The 20,922-nt window shown below is 42.5% G+C and overlaps 1 protein-coding gene across 2 annotated transcripts in view; it reads right to left on the bottom strand.

Moving 5' to 3' along the window:
- Positions 1–5,432: 5,432 nt before the first annotated feature.
- The window catches only part of ABCA1 (ATP binding cassette subfamily A member 1), a 114,057-nt gene continuing 98,567 nt past the window's right edge, over positions 5,433–20,922 (bottom strand). For both annotated transcript variants that reach the window (XM_073542685.1, XM_073542686.1), the window contains 5 exons: positions 16,708–16,842; positions 15,880–15,983; positions 15,542–15,634; positions 14,611–14,854; positions 5,433–10,323 (listed from right to left, as the gene is read on the bottom strand). In XM_073542685.1, coding sequence (XP_073398786.1) covers positions 10,183–10,323; positions 14,611–14,854; positions 15,542–15,634; positions 15,880–15,983; positions 16,708–16,842 — 717 coding nt within the window. In that variant the 3' untranslated portion in view covers positions 5,433–10,182. The remainder of the gene's footprint in view (positions 10,324–14,610; positions 14,855–15,541; positions 15,635–15,879; positions 15,984–16,707; positions 16,843–20,922) is intronic.

Below are 20,922 nucleotides of genomic sequence, written 5' to 3'. Positions count from 1 at the left end.
CCAGAAGTGGCAGGCCAAGAAAAATATCAGAAAGGCAGAGAAGAATGGTGAGAACAGTCAAGGACAATCCACAGACCACCTCCAAAGACCTGCAGCATCATCTTGCTGCAGATGGTGTCACTGTGCATCGGTCAACAATACAGCGCACTTTGCTCAAGGAGAAGCTGTATGGCAGAGTGATGCGAAAGAAGCCGTTTCTGCAAGCACGCCACAAACAGAGTCGCCTGAGGTATGCAAAAGCACATTTGGACAAGCCAGTTACATTTTGGAAGAAGGTCCTGTGGACTGATGAAAGAAAGATTGAGTTGTTTGGTCATACAAAAAGGCGTTATGCATGGAGGCTAAAAAACACAGCATTCCAAGAAAAACACTTGCTACCCACAGTAAAATTTGGTGGAGGTTCCATCATGCTTTGGGGCTGTGTGGCCAATGCCGGCACCGGGAATCTTGTTAAAGTTGAGGGTCGAATGGATTCAACTCAGCATCAGCAGATTCTTGACAATAATGTGCAAGAATCACTGACGAAGTTGAAGTTATGCAGGGGATGGATATTTTAGCAAGACAATGATCCAAAACACCGCTCCAATTCTACTCAGGCATTCATGCAGAGGAACAAATACAATGTTCTGGAATGGCCATCCCAGTCCCCTGACCGGAATATCATTGAACATCTGTGGGATGATTTGAAGTGGGCTGTCCATGCTCGGCGACCATCAAACTTAACTGAACTGGAATTGTTTTGTAAGCAGGAATGGTCACAAATACCTTCATCCAGGATCCAGGAACTCATTAATAGCTACAAGAAGAGACTAGAGGCTGTTATTTTTGCAAAAGGAGGCTCTACGAAATATTAATGTCACTTTTATGTTGAGGTGCCCATACTTTTGCACCGGTCAAATTTTGTTAAAATGCAGATTGCACATTTTCTGTTAGTACAATAAAGCTCATTTGAATCCAGAAATATAACTGAGTCCATCAGTTATTAGATATAAGAAACTGAAATAGATGTTGCAAAAACCAAAATTGTTATAAAGAAAAAAGGTTAACATTAATAGGGGTGCCCAAACTTTAACACATGACTGTATGCTGTGTCATGGATTTAAAGCCTCCCTGCGGGTCGGGTGCCCGGGGTCAATGAAAGGTCACCCGACCCGCAGATACAGGGGGCTTTGTACTTCACCAGGGGGGGGTGGCTTCGCCCCCACGTGGCTACGATCGCTCTGATTGGCTGTTAAAAGTGAAACAGCCAATCAGAGCGATAGTAATATTTCATCAATGAAATTTGATGAAATATTACAAACCAGCCATGGCCGATGCTGCAGTAGCATCGAACATGGCTGAAAACACCAATCTGACTCCCCCACACGGTTAACGGGGTTGATCTGCCCCCCGCCGCTGAATGACAGCGGCGATCGGCTGCCGCTGTCATCATCTGCTCCCCCCGCCTTCCGATCACCTCCCCTCCCACCCCCTGGTACCTTTCCGAGTGCTGCTCCCGGTGTCCCGCGGTCCCGGATCATGGGCACCGCCATCTTAGAAAATGGCGGGCGCATGCGCAGTGTGCCCACCAGAATCTGCGGCTGCAGATTTCATTCATTCATTTTGATCACTGTGATAAACTTTAACAGCGATCAAAGTAAAATAAAAAGTAAATAAACCCCCCCTTTATCACCCCCATAGGTAGCCACATATAATGAAATAAAGAACATATTTTTATTTTTCCATTAGGGTTAGGGTTGGAAATAGGGTTGAAATTAGGGTTAGGGTTGGAATTAGGGTTAGGGTGCAACTAGAGTTTCGGATGGAATTAGTGTTAGAATTAGGGTTGGAATTAGGGTTAGGGGTGTGTTGGGGTTAGGCTTGTGGTTAGGGTTGGGATTAGGGGTGGGTTGGGGTTAGGGTTGTGGTTAGGGGTGTATTGGGATTAGGGCTGGAGTTAGAATTGAGGGGTTTCCACTGTTTAGGCACATCACAGGGGGTCTCCAAACACGCCATGGTGCCACCATTGATTCCAGCCAGTTTTGCGTTCCAAAAGTCAAACGGTGCTCACCCCCTTCCAGGCCCCGACGTGTGCCCAAACAGTGGTTTACCCCAACATATGGGGTATCAGCGTACTCAGGACAAATTGCACAACAACTTTGGGGGGCTAATTTCTCCTATTACCCTCAGGAAAATAAAAAATAGCGTGCTAAAAAATCATTTTTGAGGAAAAAAAGATTTTTTATTTTCACTGCTGTTATAAACTTTTGTAAAGCACTTGGGGTTTCAAAGTGCTCACTAGACATCTAGATACGTTCTTTAAGGGGTCTAGTTTCCAAAATGGTGTTACTTGTAGGGGGTTTTCACTGTTTAGGCACACAGGGGCTCTCCAAACGTGACATGGCGTCCAATAACGATTGGAGCTAATTTTCCATTCAAAAAGTCAAATGGCACTCCTTCCCTTCTATGCACTGAAACAGTGGTTTATGACCACATATGAGGTATCTGTGCACTCAGGAGAAATTGCCCAACAAATTTTAGGATCCATTTTATCCTGTTGCCCAAGTGAAAATGAAAAAATTGATGCTAAAAGAAAATTTTTGTTGGAAAAATTAATATGTCCATTTTTTCCTTCCACGTTGGTTTAGTTCCTGTGAAGCACCTGAAGAGTTACTAATCTTCCTGAATGTAGTTTTGAGTAGCTTGAGGGGTGCAGTTTTTAGAATGGTGTCACTTTTGGGTGTTTTCTGCCATATAGACCCCTCAAAGTGACTTCAAATGTGAGGTGGTCCCTAAAAAAATTTTTTTTTTTTGTATATTTTGTTGTAAAATTGAGAAATCACTGTTCAACTTTTAACCCTTTTAACTTCCTAACAAAAAAAAAATTTGTTTCCAAAATTGTGCTGATGTAAAGCAGACATGTGGGAAATGTTATTTTGTAACTATTTTGTGTCACATAAGTCTCTGGTTTAACAGAATAAAAATTCAAAATTTGCAAAATTTTCGCCAAATTTCTGATTTTATCACAAATAAACGCAAAAATTATCGACCTAAATTTACCACTAATATGAAGCCCAATATGTCATGAAAAAATAATCTCAGAATCCGCTAGGATCTGTTGGAAGTGTTCCAGAGTTATTACCTCATAAAGGGACACTGGTCATAATTGCAAAAAATGGCCTGGTCATTAAGGTCAAAATAGGCTTGGTCATGAAGGGGTTAAAATACAATGACCAACTTTCTACTCTGCTTTCTGTGCCACTTTGAGGCATGGCAGGCACAACGTAGGAATGTTCTCCCATGTGGTCTGATGTCTGGCGGGTAGTCTCGAAACGTCCTCACGTGTGGTCTGAGGCACGGTCTCGAAACGTCCTCACGTGTGGTCTGAGGCAAATGTGAATATCTTATACTCACCTACAGGGCGGTCTGGTATTATGTTTGTCACTGTTCTTCTTCCAGTACAGTCCTCCTTTTCCCGTGGATAATGCATCCTACATCATCAACACAACCTCCCCCATGACACTTCTGTGCAGGAACACGTCTCTGCCCTGCCGATCACAAAGCAAAGTATTGCAAAGCACAAAGAGAAGTCTGCACCGAAGCGCGATGGAAGACACTGTGTGGATGGACTTAGGACGCGTCATCGACTCAAAGAAGGATAGGAGGAGGCACCGGATTAAGACTAGCGAAGCCCATTGGATGGGGCTGCCCCAAGGGCAAATCTAATAAGAAAAAAAAAAAAAATTTTATGCAGATTGGCACTCTAGAATGTTGTGTATATATAAGGGCATTCAGATAGTGGACGTGCTTTATAAAATGCTGTATATAGAGGGTATACAGGCAGTGGTCGTACTATATATACAGCATTCTAGAATGCTGTATATGGCGACATACAGGTGGTGGTAGTACTTTATACGGGGGGGCGCATAAACAATGATTGAATACCCTGTAGTAGACAGCAATAATGCATGAAAATATAAGGTACTTGGTTAACACGCTCGATTTAAAAAAAAATGCAGAAGCCATAAGCCATCCTACCACTTCACAGTGACCCTAATTGGGACAGTGATAACTAATATTAAAACCCTTTATATATTGATGTGGTTTCCCATTCCTGTGTCCACTATTTGGGGCTAATCCTTCTCAGTCCTTATCCACATGCAAGTCACAGGACAAAGCGGTAAGGTTTTTAATATTAGTTAGGACTGTCCCAATTACGTCACAGTGAAGTGGTGGGATGGCTTTGGCTTTTTTTTTTTTTTAATAAAGAACGTGTTAACTTAATCCCCTATATTATTTTCATGCACTATGCCATTTACTGCAGGGTATTCAGTCATGTTTGTGTTTTTTTTCTGTTCACTGGCCAGTGTGAACGTGCGCTTACACGCTCCATGCACACCATATTGTATCGTTTTTTATGGGGAATCCTGGTGACATGTTCCCTTTAGGCAGGCTTACATCTATGCAGCTTGTACAAGTGAACTTTACTGTCTCAAAAGTGGTTTACCTGTCTAAGGCTAGTTTCACACTAGTGTATCTACATGCAGCGCACGGCACCACTAATCCCCGCCTCCTCCGGTCATCTCCTACTATCGCACATCACTGCATGCGATCTGCGCACCCTACCTTTAGCATAGGGTGCGCAGACTGTGTGCTAGTAGGATTTTGCGTGCGCTGCGCCCTTTTGACGGTGCGCCGAGCGCACCATGTTGCATTTTGGGGCGCTCGGCGCACCGTCAAAAGAGCACAGCGCATGCAAAATCCTACTAGCGCAGTCTGCGCACCCTATGCTCAAGATAGGGTGCGCAGATGGCATGCAGCGATGTGCGATAGCAGATGACGGGAGGGGGCGCCGTGCACTGCGTGTAGATATGTTGGTGTGAGACTAGCCTAACCCAGTTATTACAGTACCTTCCATGTGTTAGGCCTCTTTCACACTTCAGTTTTTTACAATCAGTCACAATCCGCCAGGTATTGAAAAAAAACGGATCCGCAATTTTCTTTTGAGGATCCGTTTTTTTCCCCATTGACTTCCATTATTGGCGGATTGTGACGGATTGACGTCCGTTGCATCCGTTTTTTTGCGGATCCGCCAAAAGTTCCTGTCCGTCACCATCCTCAAAGATTTCAAAACGGAGCTTGCAACATTTTTTTCTGTGGGGGATCCTCCAGACACTCATTTAACCCGAAATTCTTTCTGGCTGCCGGACAAAAAAAAAAAATCTCTCTCTCTCTCCTTTTCCAGGCTGCGATTCCTTTAAAATTCTTCATTTGTCGGATCCGTCAAAAAAACGGACGGGTGACATCCGTTGGCATCAGTACTAAAACGGATCCGCCATCCGTCCTTTTGGCGGATCTTGACTGATGCAAAAAACTGAAGTGTGAAAGAGGCCTTACACAGATGCATCAATGGGCTTGTCCATGCATGAAATAAAAGGCTAAATTACAACATGGAGACTTAAATCAGAGCAATGTTTTATTTACATTCAGAACCAGTTTAAGAGGAACAAATTAAGATTTCCCACAGAAATCTCAGACTTTTACTTACAGAAATATTGGCTAAATAACATTTACATATATAGAAACCTTTAATTTTATAAAAGTGCATTTTTTTGCATTGAAAAATTTTGCTTGTTTCATGCAATGCATTTCTATGTATTGTACAACTGTAATATGATGTTGGTGCATGCGGGCAGGACTGAAGGGTCTGTGGCTCGGCCCCCCCCATGGCCTGCTTCCGGTGTCTAGGACCAGATATCATAATACCAGCCTTGAATAGTGAACCCAGGAATTTGGGTGTTGTCCGAGCACTACGAGAAAGGAGTCCTTTTGACACCCACTGTTTTCCTTCCTATTCCTGCCTATGTCACAACTCCAGCTCAAGGCATTAGGGGCCGGCGGTTGGTGCAGCAGCGATTTGTGAGAGCCACTTGTGCTCTCTTTTTGTGCCTGTCTAGCACAATCATCGGATGCGAGTGTGATTAACTTTCCACCTCTCTTCTGGCGTTGCCGACTCACATATAGAGCGCTTTTCTTTGTGTTGTTTTCCTTTACAAGCCCTACAATCCACCACTCAGGAACAGCTGTCTTATAGCCTTACTACCCAGAGACAGCTCCCTTGATAGCCCCAGGCCAGTTGGTTCATTGCAGTTCATGCTGGAACCATGTTGCATAGACGTCTGCATGATCCCTTGCAATTACAAGTGGCTCTTTGAAGGCAACTATAATGATGATATAGCCCTCGGTGAAAATTAGATGGACACCCCTGCTCTTTAGCAAAAAGCTTGATAAGCATTTGTTCCTTGCCTAGGAGACTGGTTACCTCTGAAGGACTGCAGAGGTGGTAAAGTAACCTTGGCAAACAGCTGTAAACAACAGATTCAAGAAACTCTTTGATCTTAATAAATGAATAAAAACAATGTCAATGCCTGATGAAGAGACCTGAGTAGTCTCGAAAGCTTGCAATTTGTTACCATCTTTTCAGTTAGCCATTAAAAGGTATCAACCACTGAGGACTCTATTTTTGCATAAAAACAATTTTTAAGATGGAACAACCCTTTTTAAAGCAGAAGAGTGCTGCAGAAAATGAACAAATCACAACGTCGGTGTCACTTTTTCATTTTATTAAACTTTACGTGACATAATACAAGGCAATTAACATAGATCTAAGTCTATACTTTAATACTTAAACAGTTAATAACAATACAAATATTTTTCAGTCATGGAAATTTCAATGTAAGGATTTAACTTAGAAACTACTATATTGTAAAACCTTTTTTTAACTTTTTGTTCTTTTTTTTTAAACTTTTTTCTGTTTTGTACTTTTTACATTTTTTGCAATGTTAATGGGTATTCCAGTGCAAAAATAGATCCCATTAAAAACAGCATAAAGTGCTTGGAATGAAGGACCAAAAATAATGAAACATAATGCATGTAAAACATCACATCACATGGGAGAAATGTTTCTGATTCGGAGCTACACAAATATGCACCTGCATGGTCAAGCTCCCACATTACTAGTGGCATCTATTATCCAACAAGAATAAAGAAAAATTAGTGGCACGTGATATCTGAAGAACAAGATAATTCACGAAATGAGCAAAATGAATGAATCTGTGAATTCCCACCCATTAAATGTCCTATTCTTACCAAGCATTTGCTGACTGTTCCCAATAAAGCAAACCACAGACACAGATGATATAAATCCATATCCATTGTCACGCCGACATGAACAAATGCAGAATGGGCAGATTATGGTGCAGTAATCTGGTAGAGTGAATCAGTATGGCGTAGATATCACTAACTTAGCACTATACCTATGGCGTCATATAAGCATGTGGCACAAGTTGCAATTTCCTAGCCATCTATCACTTATGGTATCCTAACATTTTCTCCAATGTCAGTGCCATCTGGTAAGGCAGTGTTGAGAAAAAATAAAAGTATCTCATTTTGTGTTGCGCAGAAGGTGCAGGAATAAAGCTTCTTGCATAGACTGAGGTAAAAACCACAAAAATTGCATTGATAAGATAGATTGAAAGGCTTATTTACGGTACAAGCATTTCAAGGAAACAGTTCATGGGACAACTGCTTCTCATTGTCACATTCCTTTACCACCAAATCAAAGCCGCTTTCTCTGTTCTAGGGGATAAGTGGCATTTCTTCTCAAAGCCTTTTGTTTTACAAAATGGCTTGCTTGTTCACAAACTGATATGCAGACATGTACGTTACCGTTGACCAACTGTGGGTACCAAATCATAACATTTCCTGCAGAATAATATTACAGGAAGCACTTTAACTTTCCTGAATAGTTCTGCATATATAAAAATCCACGTTAACAATATTTGCATGGTAATTTTTTATTTTACTAATGCCCTTTGGGTGGGCTTCCTGTAAACCAGACATAAGGGACTAACAGTTTGTGCAGGTCGTCATTATATGTACTTTTGCCAAATCTCCATTCTAATGGTTAGTTTCAGATCCTGATGATGGTGGTAGAGTTCTGTAGAGAAGTGGGGTCCGGGGATGGACATGGGGTAGTAAGAGAGGGGGCTGTTGTGACGTTATCGCAGGGAGAAATGTTCTATTCCCTGCACATCATTGTTTATTACTACAATGTCCACACTGCCTGCACTTATATCAGTAGAGATGAGCGAATTTGTTCGGAATTTGGCCCCAAATTTGATTTTGACATATTCGGGCCATATTCGAACAATATTCGCGCCAAATGTATGTCTTATGATCAGTTCCGAACATATTTGGTAATTTCTACTCCCATTGACTCTAATGACGTTCGGCTGTGTTCGATGAATATTGCAAAAACAATATTCGAATCCGATCGTATTCAGAAGCGAATCTGAACAAATTCACTCATTTCTACTTATCAGGGCAACAGCAACAAGTGGCACCTGTCCACTGCCGCCCTGCTGGATGCCATGGTGGCACTACATGTTACATTGGTTGTGCAGTGTCATACCTGTCAGCACAAGTTTACCTGCAGTCTTATCCCACATCACTAATCATACATCTGTTCTCTATTGTTCTGTTTTATTATCTCCATTACATTAGATTATACCTGAGGAAAAGATATAATGTGGCAGTGAAACTGTTTGACTAATCAAAAAAAAATGTATACTGCAGGTTTATTTTGTCAAGGTTTTTCTACTTTTCTCTAAAATAAAGCATTTGGAAAAACCCTTAAAAAAGTATACTACTGTCTGTAATATAGAAAGTAAGCAAAACATAGAGGACATGTCAATAAAACAGTAGTATGATTGTATACAACTTTTTTTAGGCATTTTTCAATCATAGTATATGGCAGAAGGAAATAAAACTGCACATCAGTTCAACTAAAATGACTGGTTACTGTACTTAAAATGCACTGGAGTCCCATGATCCTGGAGTGCATAGGTTTAGTAAATGGAAGGATATGCGACACAGGATATTAGGACTAAAGAATTAGCCCAAAAACATAAGTATTGGCTTTGCAGTCTGCGAAGGTAAGACACAGGAAACTAAAATGTTAATTGAGGTGTAAAAAGAATACAAATCGTACTAAAGACAACAGCAAAATGCAAAAACAACACCACAGGACACATGTAACAATGCTACCAAAAACAAACAAATGTAGAAAAGCTGGACAGTCAAAGATATTCAGTGCTGTATCCATGCATGACACCTTGTGACCCTGGATCCTCCTTCAACATGGCACATGTATGAATGCGGGATGCATGACACCTTGTGACCCTGGATCCTCCCTCTACATGGCACATGTATAAATGTGGGATGCATGACACCTTGTGACCCAGGACCCTTCTTCTACATGGCACATGTATGAATGCAGGATGCATGACACTGTGTGACCCAGGATCCTCCTTCTACATGGCACATGCATGAATGCGGGATGCATGACACCTTGTGACCCTGGATCCTCCTTCTACATGGCACATGTATGAATGCGGGATGCATGACACTGTGTGACCTAGGATCCTCCTTCTACATGGCACATGTATGAATGCGGGATTCAACGGCTTTTCAGCTTAGGTGGACTTTACACTGGCCTAGTGTGAATTGCCACTTGTTTTTTGAGACTTTATTGCTGATATTTGCAGACTAATAAGATTCACTGCAAAATGATGTGCTTCAAAGCACATAGAAAATGTACCCATGGTAGCGTAAATGGTAACATCACGATAACCCAAACCACTGAGTACATCACAAGGTATTAAAGCTAGTCCTTCTGGGCAAACCATGGATCTTCTGGCACACATGTAGATGCCCTAGCCATTAATAAATAGTTACTAGTCATTATTTGTCAGTGGTAAGATTGTTGCGATCCTGGAAAAGAATACAATAAACAATAAAAAAATTTACATTGTACATAATAGCTATGGTTACAAACCCACGTTCAAGCAGGATCCAGTGGGTCCAACACTATAGATTCACATTGTCATACTGTTGGCCTCTACGTTCAAGTCTTCTACTTGCATACAGTACAACAAGGCAACACAAGAGGCACTGCCTCTATTCTGGAATTGTTTCTGTCATTGCATTGTTTTGCATTGCATTGAGTGGTAGCTCTAGTTGTCCAGTATCTGATGCCTCCCTGCTCTGGTCCTACAGACCTGACTCCTGGGCATTTGTGTCCCAACTGCTGCCAAGAGAGGCATTTTATACAAAACCTCCAGATTTTCCCTGTTTGGCTTGTCACACGCAGCTTTCTTTCACCTTCTCGTCCTGAAGAAAAGATGTCAGGACGGACATATCTACTACAGTCTGGTTTTTATGTAATGACAAGTCCTTTAAAAGATCATCGTCACTTTGGTCCTTGGCAAAGTTAACAAACACCTAGAAAGGATAAAGAAGACGTCATATTAATTTCAGATTGCTCTTATTATTCTCTAAGTAATACAAAATGTGATATATTGATGAGAATATTAAAGAGAAAACACACTCTCAAATCTAGAGAAGTTTCTTGATCAAATATTTTAAAGGTTTTGTGCTTTTCATTGTTACAGAATGATTTCTCGATGCTCCTTTCCAGACTGCAGCGTGTCTATTTATCTTGCAGAGATGCGAGTCTTCACAATAGAAATCTCACCTGTACAGTGTATTGGACGCGGTGAACCTGCACGGTTCAGTGAACACATGTGGAATCACCTGCGTTCAATAGACGGCAGCGCTTTGCACGCAGTAACCATGTACTGCGTCCACAGCGCTGCTAGCTCCAGATCGAGGGCACACGGCCTTATGATCAGCTCTCACACCATAGTAGCCATTCTTGTGCAGACAGCTTCACATTCTTTGAGTTTACGTTTGATGATTAGATTATTATTAACTTTAAAAAAAATCACATGGTACAAAATGAAAAGACATTTGTGGACAAGTAAAAGTGTACTGTCATCCTACTAATCAGTAGCATGGGAGACTAAAAACTGTAACACCTATTCTGTGCAGAAGTGATAAGAAATTGGAGGCATACATGCAGCAGAAGCAATAGTAATGTTCATCTCATAATGTTCTAAATTTTGCATTTTCAACATAAAGTCATGAAGTAACAGTATAGAACGAATAGTAGGCCACTTCTGTGAACACAGTTTTAGGTCTATAATTCTTTTACCCTAACAAGGTAGAAACTTATATGATTTTATGGTATTAAGCTAAAAGTTTTATCCATGATCTTTTAATTACTAACAAACTTTCCTTCCTCGCTATCACCGTAACCTGGCTCACTCCTCTGACACAGTCTCTCCAGCTGCAATTTTGTATGGTGGATTCCACCTTTCTCTCACCCCCTGCCCCAGCAGAAAGCATGGCGGAGGAGTTGGTTTTCTCCTGTCAGATAACTGTTCTTTCACCACAATCCCACTGCCACCCTCTGTTACCCACTTTTCCTTTCAGGTGCACTCTGTGCGCATCTACTCCCCCACCAACCTCCAACTGGCTGTCATTCACCGCCCCCCAGGGCCAGCCACCACTTTCTTCGACCACTTCACCACCTGGCTACTTCATTTCCTCTCCGCTGACATCATGGGTGACTTCAACATCCCCATTCACACTTCCCTCTCAGCTGTCACTAAACTTTTATCTCTCACTTTCTCCTTAGACCACGCTCAACGGTCTTCTGCTGCCACTCACAAAGATGGCCACAGCCACACACTGGACCTCATCTTCACCCGCCTCTGCTCCCTATCTAACCTCTAACTCACTGCTCCCTCTTTCTGACCACAACCTACTTACATTCTCTTCTCTCCAAGTACACAATCCCCACCCCAAAAACTTGCACACTCTCGCAGAAATCACCTCGATACACAGTCACTCTCTGAATTCCTTCTCTTTCTTTGCCGCCGCCGCTTTATATAACACAACAATAGCTACAGCTCTTGAATCGGTCGCCCCTCTCACACATACCAAAGCTCACAAATTCAACAGACAATCCTGGCACACCAACCTGACCGAAGACCTGAGGCGGGCTTCCAGGGTTGCTGAGCAGAGATGGAAAAGATCACACTCCAACGAGCACTTCATCTCATTCAAACAGTCCTTCACTACTTTCAAGGCCACTTTCGCCACAGCAAAACAACCCTACTTCTCATCTCTCATATCCTCCCTGTCTTGCAACCCTAAACAGCTATTCAACACCTTCAATTCTCTCCTCCGTCCCACAGCACCTCCTCCCTCTCCACTCATCTCAGCTGAAGACTTTGCCTCATTCTTCAAGCAGAAGATTAATAACATCAGAGAAAGCTTTGGCCTACAACCCCTCTTCCTAACTATTCAGCCATGCTCCTCCAAAACCAACTTCTCCTCCATCACAGAAGATCAACTTTCCGCCCTACTCTCGAGATCATATCTCAAAACCTGTGCACTTGATCCAATCCCATCCCACTTCATCCCAAACCTCACCAGTCTTCATCCCAACCCTAACGCATCTCTTCAACATCTCACTAACACTGGTGTTGTTCAAGTCTTGCTTCAAACAGGCCTCAATCACACTCATCCTCAAAAAGCCCTCTCTTGACCCATCCTCTGTATCTAGCTATCGCCCCATATTACTTCTCCCCTATGCCTCAAAACTACTGGAACAGAATGTCCATCTTGAACTGTCCTCCCACCTCTCTTCCTGCTCCCTCTTCGACAGCTTACAATCTGGCTTCCGACTGCATCACTCCACTGAAACTGCCCTGACTAAAGTCACCAATGACCTACTGACTGCCAAAGCCAAATGACAATACTCTTTCCTCCTCCTCCTGGACCTGTTCTCTGCCTTTGACATAGTGGACCACTCCCTATTGCTACAAACCCTCTCATCTCTTGGCATCACAGACTTGGCCCTATCTTGGATCGTGTCATACCTAACAGACCAGATATTCAGTGTCTCCCACTCACACACCACCTTTTCACCTCGCCCTCTATCTGTCGGAGTCCCACAAGGTTCAATCCTAGGGCCCCTGCTCTTCTCCATTTACATCTTTGGCCTGGGACAGCTCAGAGAATCTCACAGCTTGCATCACTTCTATGTTGATGACACACAGATCTACCTCTCTGGACCAGATATCATCTTCCTACTAACCCAAATCCCACAATGTCTGTCTGCTGTTTCATTCTTCTTCTCCTCTAGATTTCTAAAACTTAACATGGACAAAACAGAATCCATCATCTTTCCACCAGCTCACTCGACTCCCCCAACAGACCTATCCATTAAAGTAAATGGCTGCCCACTCTCCTCAGTCCCACAAGCTCGCTGCCTCGGGGTAATCCTGAACTCTGATCTCTCCTTCAAACCACATATCCAAGCCCTTTCCACTTGCTGCCGACTTCAACTCAAAAATATTTTCCAGATCCATACAGTCCTCAACCTAGATTCTGCAAAAACTCTAGTGCATGCCCTCATCATCTCCCGCCTTGACTACTGCAACCTCTAACCTCTGTTACCCGACTAATCCACTTATACCCCCACTATTCCCCAGCCTCTCCCCTCTGTCAATCCCTTCATTGGCTCCCCATAACCCAGAGACTTCAGTTCAAAATCCTAACCATGCCATACATAGCCATCCACAACCTGTCTCCTCCATACATCTGTGACCTTGTCTCCCGGTACTTGCTTGCAATCTACGATCCTCACAAGATCTCCTTCTCTACTCCCCTCTTAACTCCTCTTCCCACAATCACATACACGATTTTTCTTGCTTATCCCCCCTACTCTGAAACTCTATACCCCAACATATCAGTCTCTCGCCTACCTTGGAAACCTTCAGAAGGAACCTGAAGACCTACCTCTTACAACTAGCCTACAACCTGCAGTAACCACTGATCCACCAAACCGCTGCACGACCAGCTATGCCCTCACCTATTGTAACCTCACCCATTTCTTGTAGATTGTGAGCCCTCATGGGCAGGGTCCCCTCTCCTCCTGTACCAGTCGTGACTTGTATTGTTTAAGATTATCGTACTTGTTTTTTATGTATACCCCTTTTCACATGTAAAGCGCCATGGAATAAATGGCACTATAATAAATAATAATAATAATACTGCATGTCATCGGAGTTCATATTGAAACCTTTTTCTACCACGAGGTGACGAATTAGACCATGATATATGAACCAAACTACCTCTAAAAGTCAATGGACCAATTCATCATTTACGATTTATTAAAGTCCCTTTTATTATTTAATTTACTCCAAATGGTATGTGTGGTTCATGAATTTGGGGCAAAATCAAGAAATATTTTTTTAATCTTTAACCAGTTTTTGCAACTTTTTGACATGAAGTGGTTTTCTTTTAATCAGTTGCGAAAATGCACCAAATCGATAACTCTTCTAGAAACCTTACTCCAGGAGGAGGGATTGGAGTGAAAATTGCCCAAAAAAATGCAATATTTGCTAAAAGTCACATTAAATATAAACAAAGATGTGGAGAAGAATTTAGAAAAAGACCTCAAAAGGAAATATAACTTAAAAAACCATAGAGTACAAGGCAGAAATACTAAACCCACCAGAAAGGAGCAAAATACTCAAAATAAATGAAGACATTGCAATGATAAATCTGGTCCAATGAGGAATAGACATGTCAGCGATAAATTACAGGACCGTACAAACTATGAAAGGAACTTCCACCTATTTTGTAAGTACTTACTTGGTCAAGAGTGGTCTGAGAGACTGAATAATCTTCAATGTGAAGTCTTTTCTTGTTCTTGGAAAGGATGCTGAAGATCCTGGCCAAGGAGGATTGAGAAGAGCGCAGCTGGTACTGCAACATTCCTCTATGTTTCTCTTTTAATACGCTCCCTGGAAAAGCATGACTGAAAAACTCTTCCACGGGCTTTAAATCTGGGTTTGACCCGGATATCCTTACTATGATGGTATAGCCATCACCAAACCTGTTGAGCAGAAAAAATCAGTTAAAAATCTTTCCATTCTTTATATATAGTAACATTGCTTGAAAAAATACCTAGGTCCATCAAGTTCAACCTTTCTTCACCAATTGTACATTTCGTCACTAATTTAACTATAACCCACAATGTTATGTGTACTGAGGAAATCGTCCAGCCCTTTTTTAAAAGCTGTTACAGTGTCTGCAAGTACTACCTCCTGTGGTAGGGCATTCCACAATCTGACTGCTCTACCTGTAAAGAACCCTTTCCTATTTAGCCGCCGGAATCACATGTAAAGAGTGCCCCCTGGGCATTATATGGTCTTTGGAAGGAATAAGTTGTGTGCCAGTCCTTTAAACTGACCACACATATATTTATACATGTAAATGAGATCCCCTCTGAGGCATCTTTTTTCTAAGCTAAACAAGCCCAACTTTTCCAATGAATATCTTTTCCAATATGAATTTGTAAAATCTAAGAATTACATTGAATGACTTTTTTTTAGATATGTTTTGTCATAGTTGTCATCATTTATATGAAAAAAGTAAATTCTCATAGATCAGTTTCAGTGTTCTATGGGATAGTAGTAGACAAAGACATGACTATAGCATAAAAGCAAATAAAATTCAACTAACGCAATCATCTAATATAAAATGATGCAGTTAATATAGAAAGAAAAGAAATCTGAATTACTTATTCTTTAGATGTTGTACACTCCCCAAACATCTAAATCGGCCATTGACCATAATAGCCATTCTTGTGCAGAGAGCTTCACATTCTTCCATACTGTACAAGGCAAGAAACAATACATGAAATTACTAAACAATTCAGATAAGGTTATTCATGTCAAGCTCCTATATTAGTACTACTCTGGATGGAAACTGTTATCTCCAGGTAAGTGTTGTGAATATTCCCTGCTGTCTTTTATTGAAGCAAAGGACCGTTCCAGAAAATGCACAAACACAAGACCTCAAGTTGTAATACTCTCTGACCGCACTTTCCTGACATAGATATTCAGAAGTAACACTAACCTGTGTGAAGTTAGCACCACGGACCTTCCTTCTTTAATAACACTCAGGGCACAGTTCCATAAGAAGCGCCTTGCTTTAGGATCCATTCCTGTGGTTGGTTCATCCTGTTAAAGATTTAATATTTTTTTATACTCTAAAATTACTATAAAAAGGTTGTCCACCTTTGGGGAACTTTTTTTTTTACCTAACTGCTTGTATTTTGGGCTAAAATCCAGTGTTTATGAAAAATGTTGCAACGTTAGCCTTTTATTGACTCTTTATTTCCCTGCACATTCAACATTGATGTGGTGTGTGGTCAAAAATTAGCTGAGAGAGGATTTTGGAAAAAGAAAAATATAAAAGTTACCCCCGACCAAATGAACTTGTCATAGATTCTCAGTTAATGTAATCTGGAGTCCACAATAGCTAGTGTAACAACACAGTCTGTCTGTCTGTCTCTGTTTGTAACGGAAATCCCTCGTCGCTGATTGGTTGAGGCCCGGCCGGCCGCGACCAATCAGCGACAGGTGCAGTCCGGCCGCGAATTGGAGCGGAATTCGAACGACGCACGCCACCCCTACTGTCGGGAGATCTGCGGCGCTACATACATATTCTACATAGATATTCTAGAACATCCGATGCATTAGAATCGGGCCACCATCTAGTTTTACATAAAAGGCAAACGATACGAAATGATTTTGTAGGACCAAACATTTGCATATCAGTAAAAAAAACAACCCTTTAAGCATCCGGCATTACAGTTGCCAATATAGCAGCCATTTTTTTCTATATCATATTTAGATATTATGGATGAAAGTAATAAAAAAGAGAAGGTCATAAATAGCTTACTAGAAATACTACTGGTGGTCCTCCTATTAACGCAATAGCTGTGGACAATTTCCGCCTGTTTCCTCCGCTGTAGCCTCCTGCACATTTGTCGGAGTATTTCACTAAGCCTAGCTTCCGCACAGCCCATTCCGCAACCTAGAAGGGGGACAAGAACATCATCAACTTTACACTGCTGGAACATTGGAAGGTAAATCCTAGATCATAATAATGACAATAAGAAAATGTAACTGAAAAATATCAGATTTACTAAAACAAGCTTGGCTCAATATATGATACTTATTTCCAGCATAACAAAATGCATGCAACTTAAAGAGGCTGTCCACTTTATCTTTATTTTAACATGTGTTGGAGGCATGATTTTGTGGCGCTTACTAGTATATAAGTATTACAGGCTCTCCTCTTTCCTCACAGACTGCACAGTTCTGTTCTCAAGATGGCCGCTCATGGAGGGACATGTGACCTGATCAGTCCTCCAATTGAAAGCATGTTTTCTATTTCACGTGTTTTTCAATTGGAGGAGGCTGTTTGACAGGTCTGGCCACATGTCTCGCCACCAGCAGCCATTTTGAGCTCTGTGCAGTCTGTGAAATGTTGTATTAACAAGTGGGAGATGCTTAGATGCAAAGGAAGAAATCCTGTGATACGGTAGATTAGTTTATTCTTAGTACTACTATCTATATATATAAAAATGAATGTATGTATGTGTGTATCACCAAGCAATCACGAAGCATCTTACATTTCACCAGAGCTGTTCAAAAGAAGCTCAGCTGTGATTGGTTGCTATGATCAACAGTTTTCCTTGCAACCAATCACTAAGCATCTCTCATTTCACCAGAGCTGGTTAAAAGTAGCTGAGCTGTGATGGTTGCTATGAGCAAGTTTTCCCACTTGACAACACCTCAGCAGACACTGACATGGTGGGAGAAATCTAGCATCCCCAGGAACATAAGCTCCCAGCCATTGTCTGCCCCCCAGAAAGGAGCACAGAGCACATGACAGAAATGAATCCCCCCTCCCCTGGATCAATGGTATGCAAGTTAGGTCAAATCCACTCAGCGTTTTGGTACTGACCCCAGGCCTTTCTTAAAGGGTTAAAGGGATCTCCGGTATGGAAGGCAGGGCAAATCCATCCAGTGCTTTGGTTCTGACCCCAGGCCTCTCTTAAAGGGATCCTCGGTATGGAAGTCAAGGCAATTGCCTTCAAATGCTCTGGTACTGACCCCAGGCTCTCTTAAAGGGATCTCCTTACGGAAGTTAGGGCAAATCCCTCAGCGCTCTGATTCTGACCCCAGGGTTCTATTAAAGGGATCATTGGTATGCAAGTCAGGGCAAATCCATCCAGCGCTCTGGTTCTGATCCCAGGCTTTCAAAGGGATCCCAGGTATGAAAGTTAGGGCAAATCCACTCAGCGCTCTGGTTCTGACCCAAGGCCCCTCTTAAAGGGATTCCCGGTATGGAAGTGAGGGCAAATCCAATCTGCACTTTGGTACTGACCCCAGTCCTCTCTTAAAGGGATCCCCGGTATGGAAGTCAGGGCAATTGCCTTCAAATGCTCTGGTACTGACCCCAGGCTCTCTTAAAGGGATCTCCTGTACAGAAGTTAGGGCAAATCCCTCAGTGCTCTGATTGTGATCCCAGGGTTCTATTAAAGGGATCATTGGTATGCAAGTCAGGGCAAATCTGCACAGCGCTCTGGTTCTGATCCCAGGCTTTCTTAAAGGGATCTCTGGTATGGAAGTTAGAGTAAATCCCTCAGTGCTCTGATTCTTTACCCTAGGGTTCTATTAAAGGGATCATTGGTATGGAAGTCAGGGCAAATCCACTCAGCGCTCTGGTTCTGACGCCAGGCCTCTCTTAAAGGAATCCCCGGTGTGGAAGTTAGGACCGTTTCACTCAGCGCTCTGGTTCTGACCCCAGGAGGATGAGATGATGTGGGATATTAGGGGAGTAGTCTGGTGGCTCTGGCTGACAGGATGATGCAGGATATTAGTGGTAGTAGTCCAGTGGCTCTGGCTGATGGGATGATGTGCGATATTAGGGGTAGTAGTCTGGTGGCTCTGGCTGACGAGATGATGTCGGATATTAGGGGTAATAGTCCGGCGGCTGTGACGGGATGATGTGGGATATTAGTGGTAGTTGTCCGGTGGCTCTGGCTGACAGGATGATGTGGGATATTAGGGGTAGTAGTCCGGCGGATGTGACGGGATGATGTGGGTGGGATATTAATGGTAGTTGTCCGGTGGCTCTGGCTGACGAGATCATGTGGGATATTAGGGGTAGTAGTCCGGTGGCTTTAACAGGATGATGTGGGATATTAGTAAACTGGTGGCTCTGGTTGATGGGACGATGTGGGATATTAACGGTAGTAGTCCGGTAGTACTGGCTGACGGGATGATGTGGGATATTATAGTAAATGTGGCTATGCGGAGTGGGCGGAGCTATACAATCAGCTTTATATATATAGATATAATCATTATAATTTTGTTATAACTAATCGTAGTTAGTTACTATGCCCGGGCAGCGCCGGGCTCTTCAGCTAGTATTATTTATTTCTTAAAAGATAAAGTAGTCAATCATTTCTGTTGTGGCTAGACTCTCTTTTAACTGAGGCAATATGAGACAAAAATGTGATTTGGGAATTGGTTGGCAGTGATAAGGCCACGTTCACACATTCAGTATTTGGTCAGTATTATACCTCAGTATGTGTAAGCCAAATCCAGGAGTGGGTGATAAATCCAGAAGTGGTGACGTGTTTCTGTTATACTTTTCCTCAGATTGTTCCACTCCTGGCTTTGGCTTACAGATACTGAGGTAAAAAACTGTCCAAATACTCATAGTGTGAGCCTGGCTTAAAACTGATAATTGTCATGATCTGACAGTTTTAAATTTGACAAAGTGAATTTTTTTTACTTTGTCAAGTGCAAAGTGTGACGTGATTGCCCCCGGTGGCCATTGGAATTATCACACGTGGTGTCTTTCATTCTAAGTTGCCCGGTGGTGGGGAGTGGTATCGCACCTTAGTGATAGGTTTTATTTGTAATTATAAATCAGGTGTGAGGCTCTATAAATGAGTCTCAGGGTATTCAATCATTGTTGGTGATAATTGTTCATTTGCAACCATCCTTGGTGGTGGAAGGAGCTGGAGAGATTGCTCAGCTCAATCTGAGTCCTGGTGTGGAAGGAGTCACTGAAGGGAGTTCTTTGCAGCGCTTTCTGAACTTGGTGGCAGCTATTCAGGAGGAAGGCTGCAGTCCGTTGCTGGACTCTGTGCTGGAGCATTTGCACAGAGAGAGCTAAGTTTTCTATTTCCCCTGTTTGTGACTTTCCTTATGTGTGATCTAGTGCAGTGGTGGGATTAGTTTCCGCACCGGCCAATGCCCTAGCGAGGGACTAGGTTCAGGGCGAGTCAGGGCATAAGGTTCGCGTGCGGCGACAGGTGCGGAGCCTGTATAGGGAACGTAAGGAGTGCAGGGACGCTTCCGCAGGGGAGCTCAGGAAGTCTCCACATCCCTATTTCCTATTACAGGGCCCACCACTGTAATTGTTCCTGTGTTTCCCCTTATTATTTAAATTCGCCAGCTGGAGGCGGGGTATCCAGTTTTACGTGCACTTTTTAAATTCGCCAGCTGGAGGCGGTGTATCCGGCTGCACGTTCCGGTATTATTTAAATTCGCCTCGCTGGAGGCGCTGTATCCAGGGTCACGTGTATCATAAATTCGCCCTGCTGGAGGCGCTGTGTCCAGTCACACGTTGACCGTGAAAATAACATTTGCCATGACTGCATGCTACCAGAGATTACAGACTAAGGAATATGCAATCTGACAGGCTGCGAGTATCTCTTAGGATGGACAGGTTCAATAGGTAACAGCTGCCAGAACAGAGCCCAACACACAAATTGGGTGTACACCAGATTGACCCTGAGAAAGGTCATAAGTCCTAAATATAATCAGTCAGTTTTGTAGGCAGTACAGTGTGAAATTCAAGATGTAAAGGCTACCATAAATACTTAACGGGATTGTCCAAAATCAGAAAATCAATGACAGATAAACTCCTATCCATAGGTTACAACTCGCATTGCTGTAAGCTCTTTTACAGTGTACAGTGATGAGCTGCAGTACCAAATACAAGCTGCTGTGGATCGATGTAAGACAGTATTTCGGTACAAAGCAGTCAAATTTTTCTTAACCTTGACATCCTTTTTAAGTCACACACAAA

Source organism: Dendrobates tinctorius, unplaced genomic scaffold (genome assembly GCF_039654945.1).
Source record: "Dendrobates tinctorius isolate UK_male_01 unplaced genomic scaffold, ASM3965494v1 ptg000128l, whole genome shotgun sequence".
NCBI lineage: Eukaryota > Metazoa > Chordata > Amphibia > Anura > Dendrobatidae > Dendrobates > Dendrobates tinctorius.
This window is presented reverse-complemented; position numbering and strand designations above follow the sequence as displayed.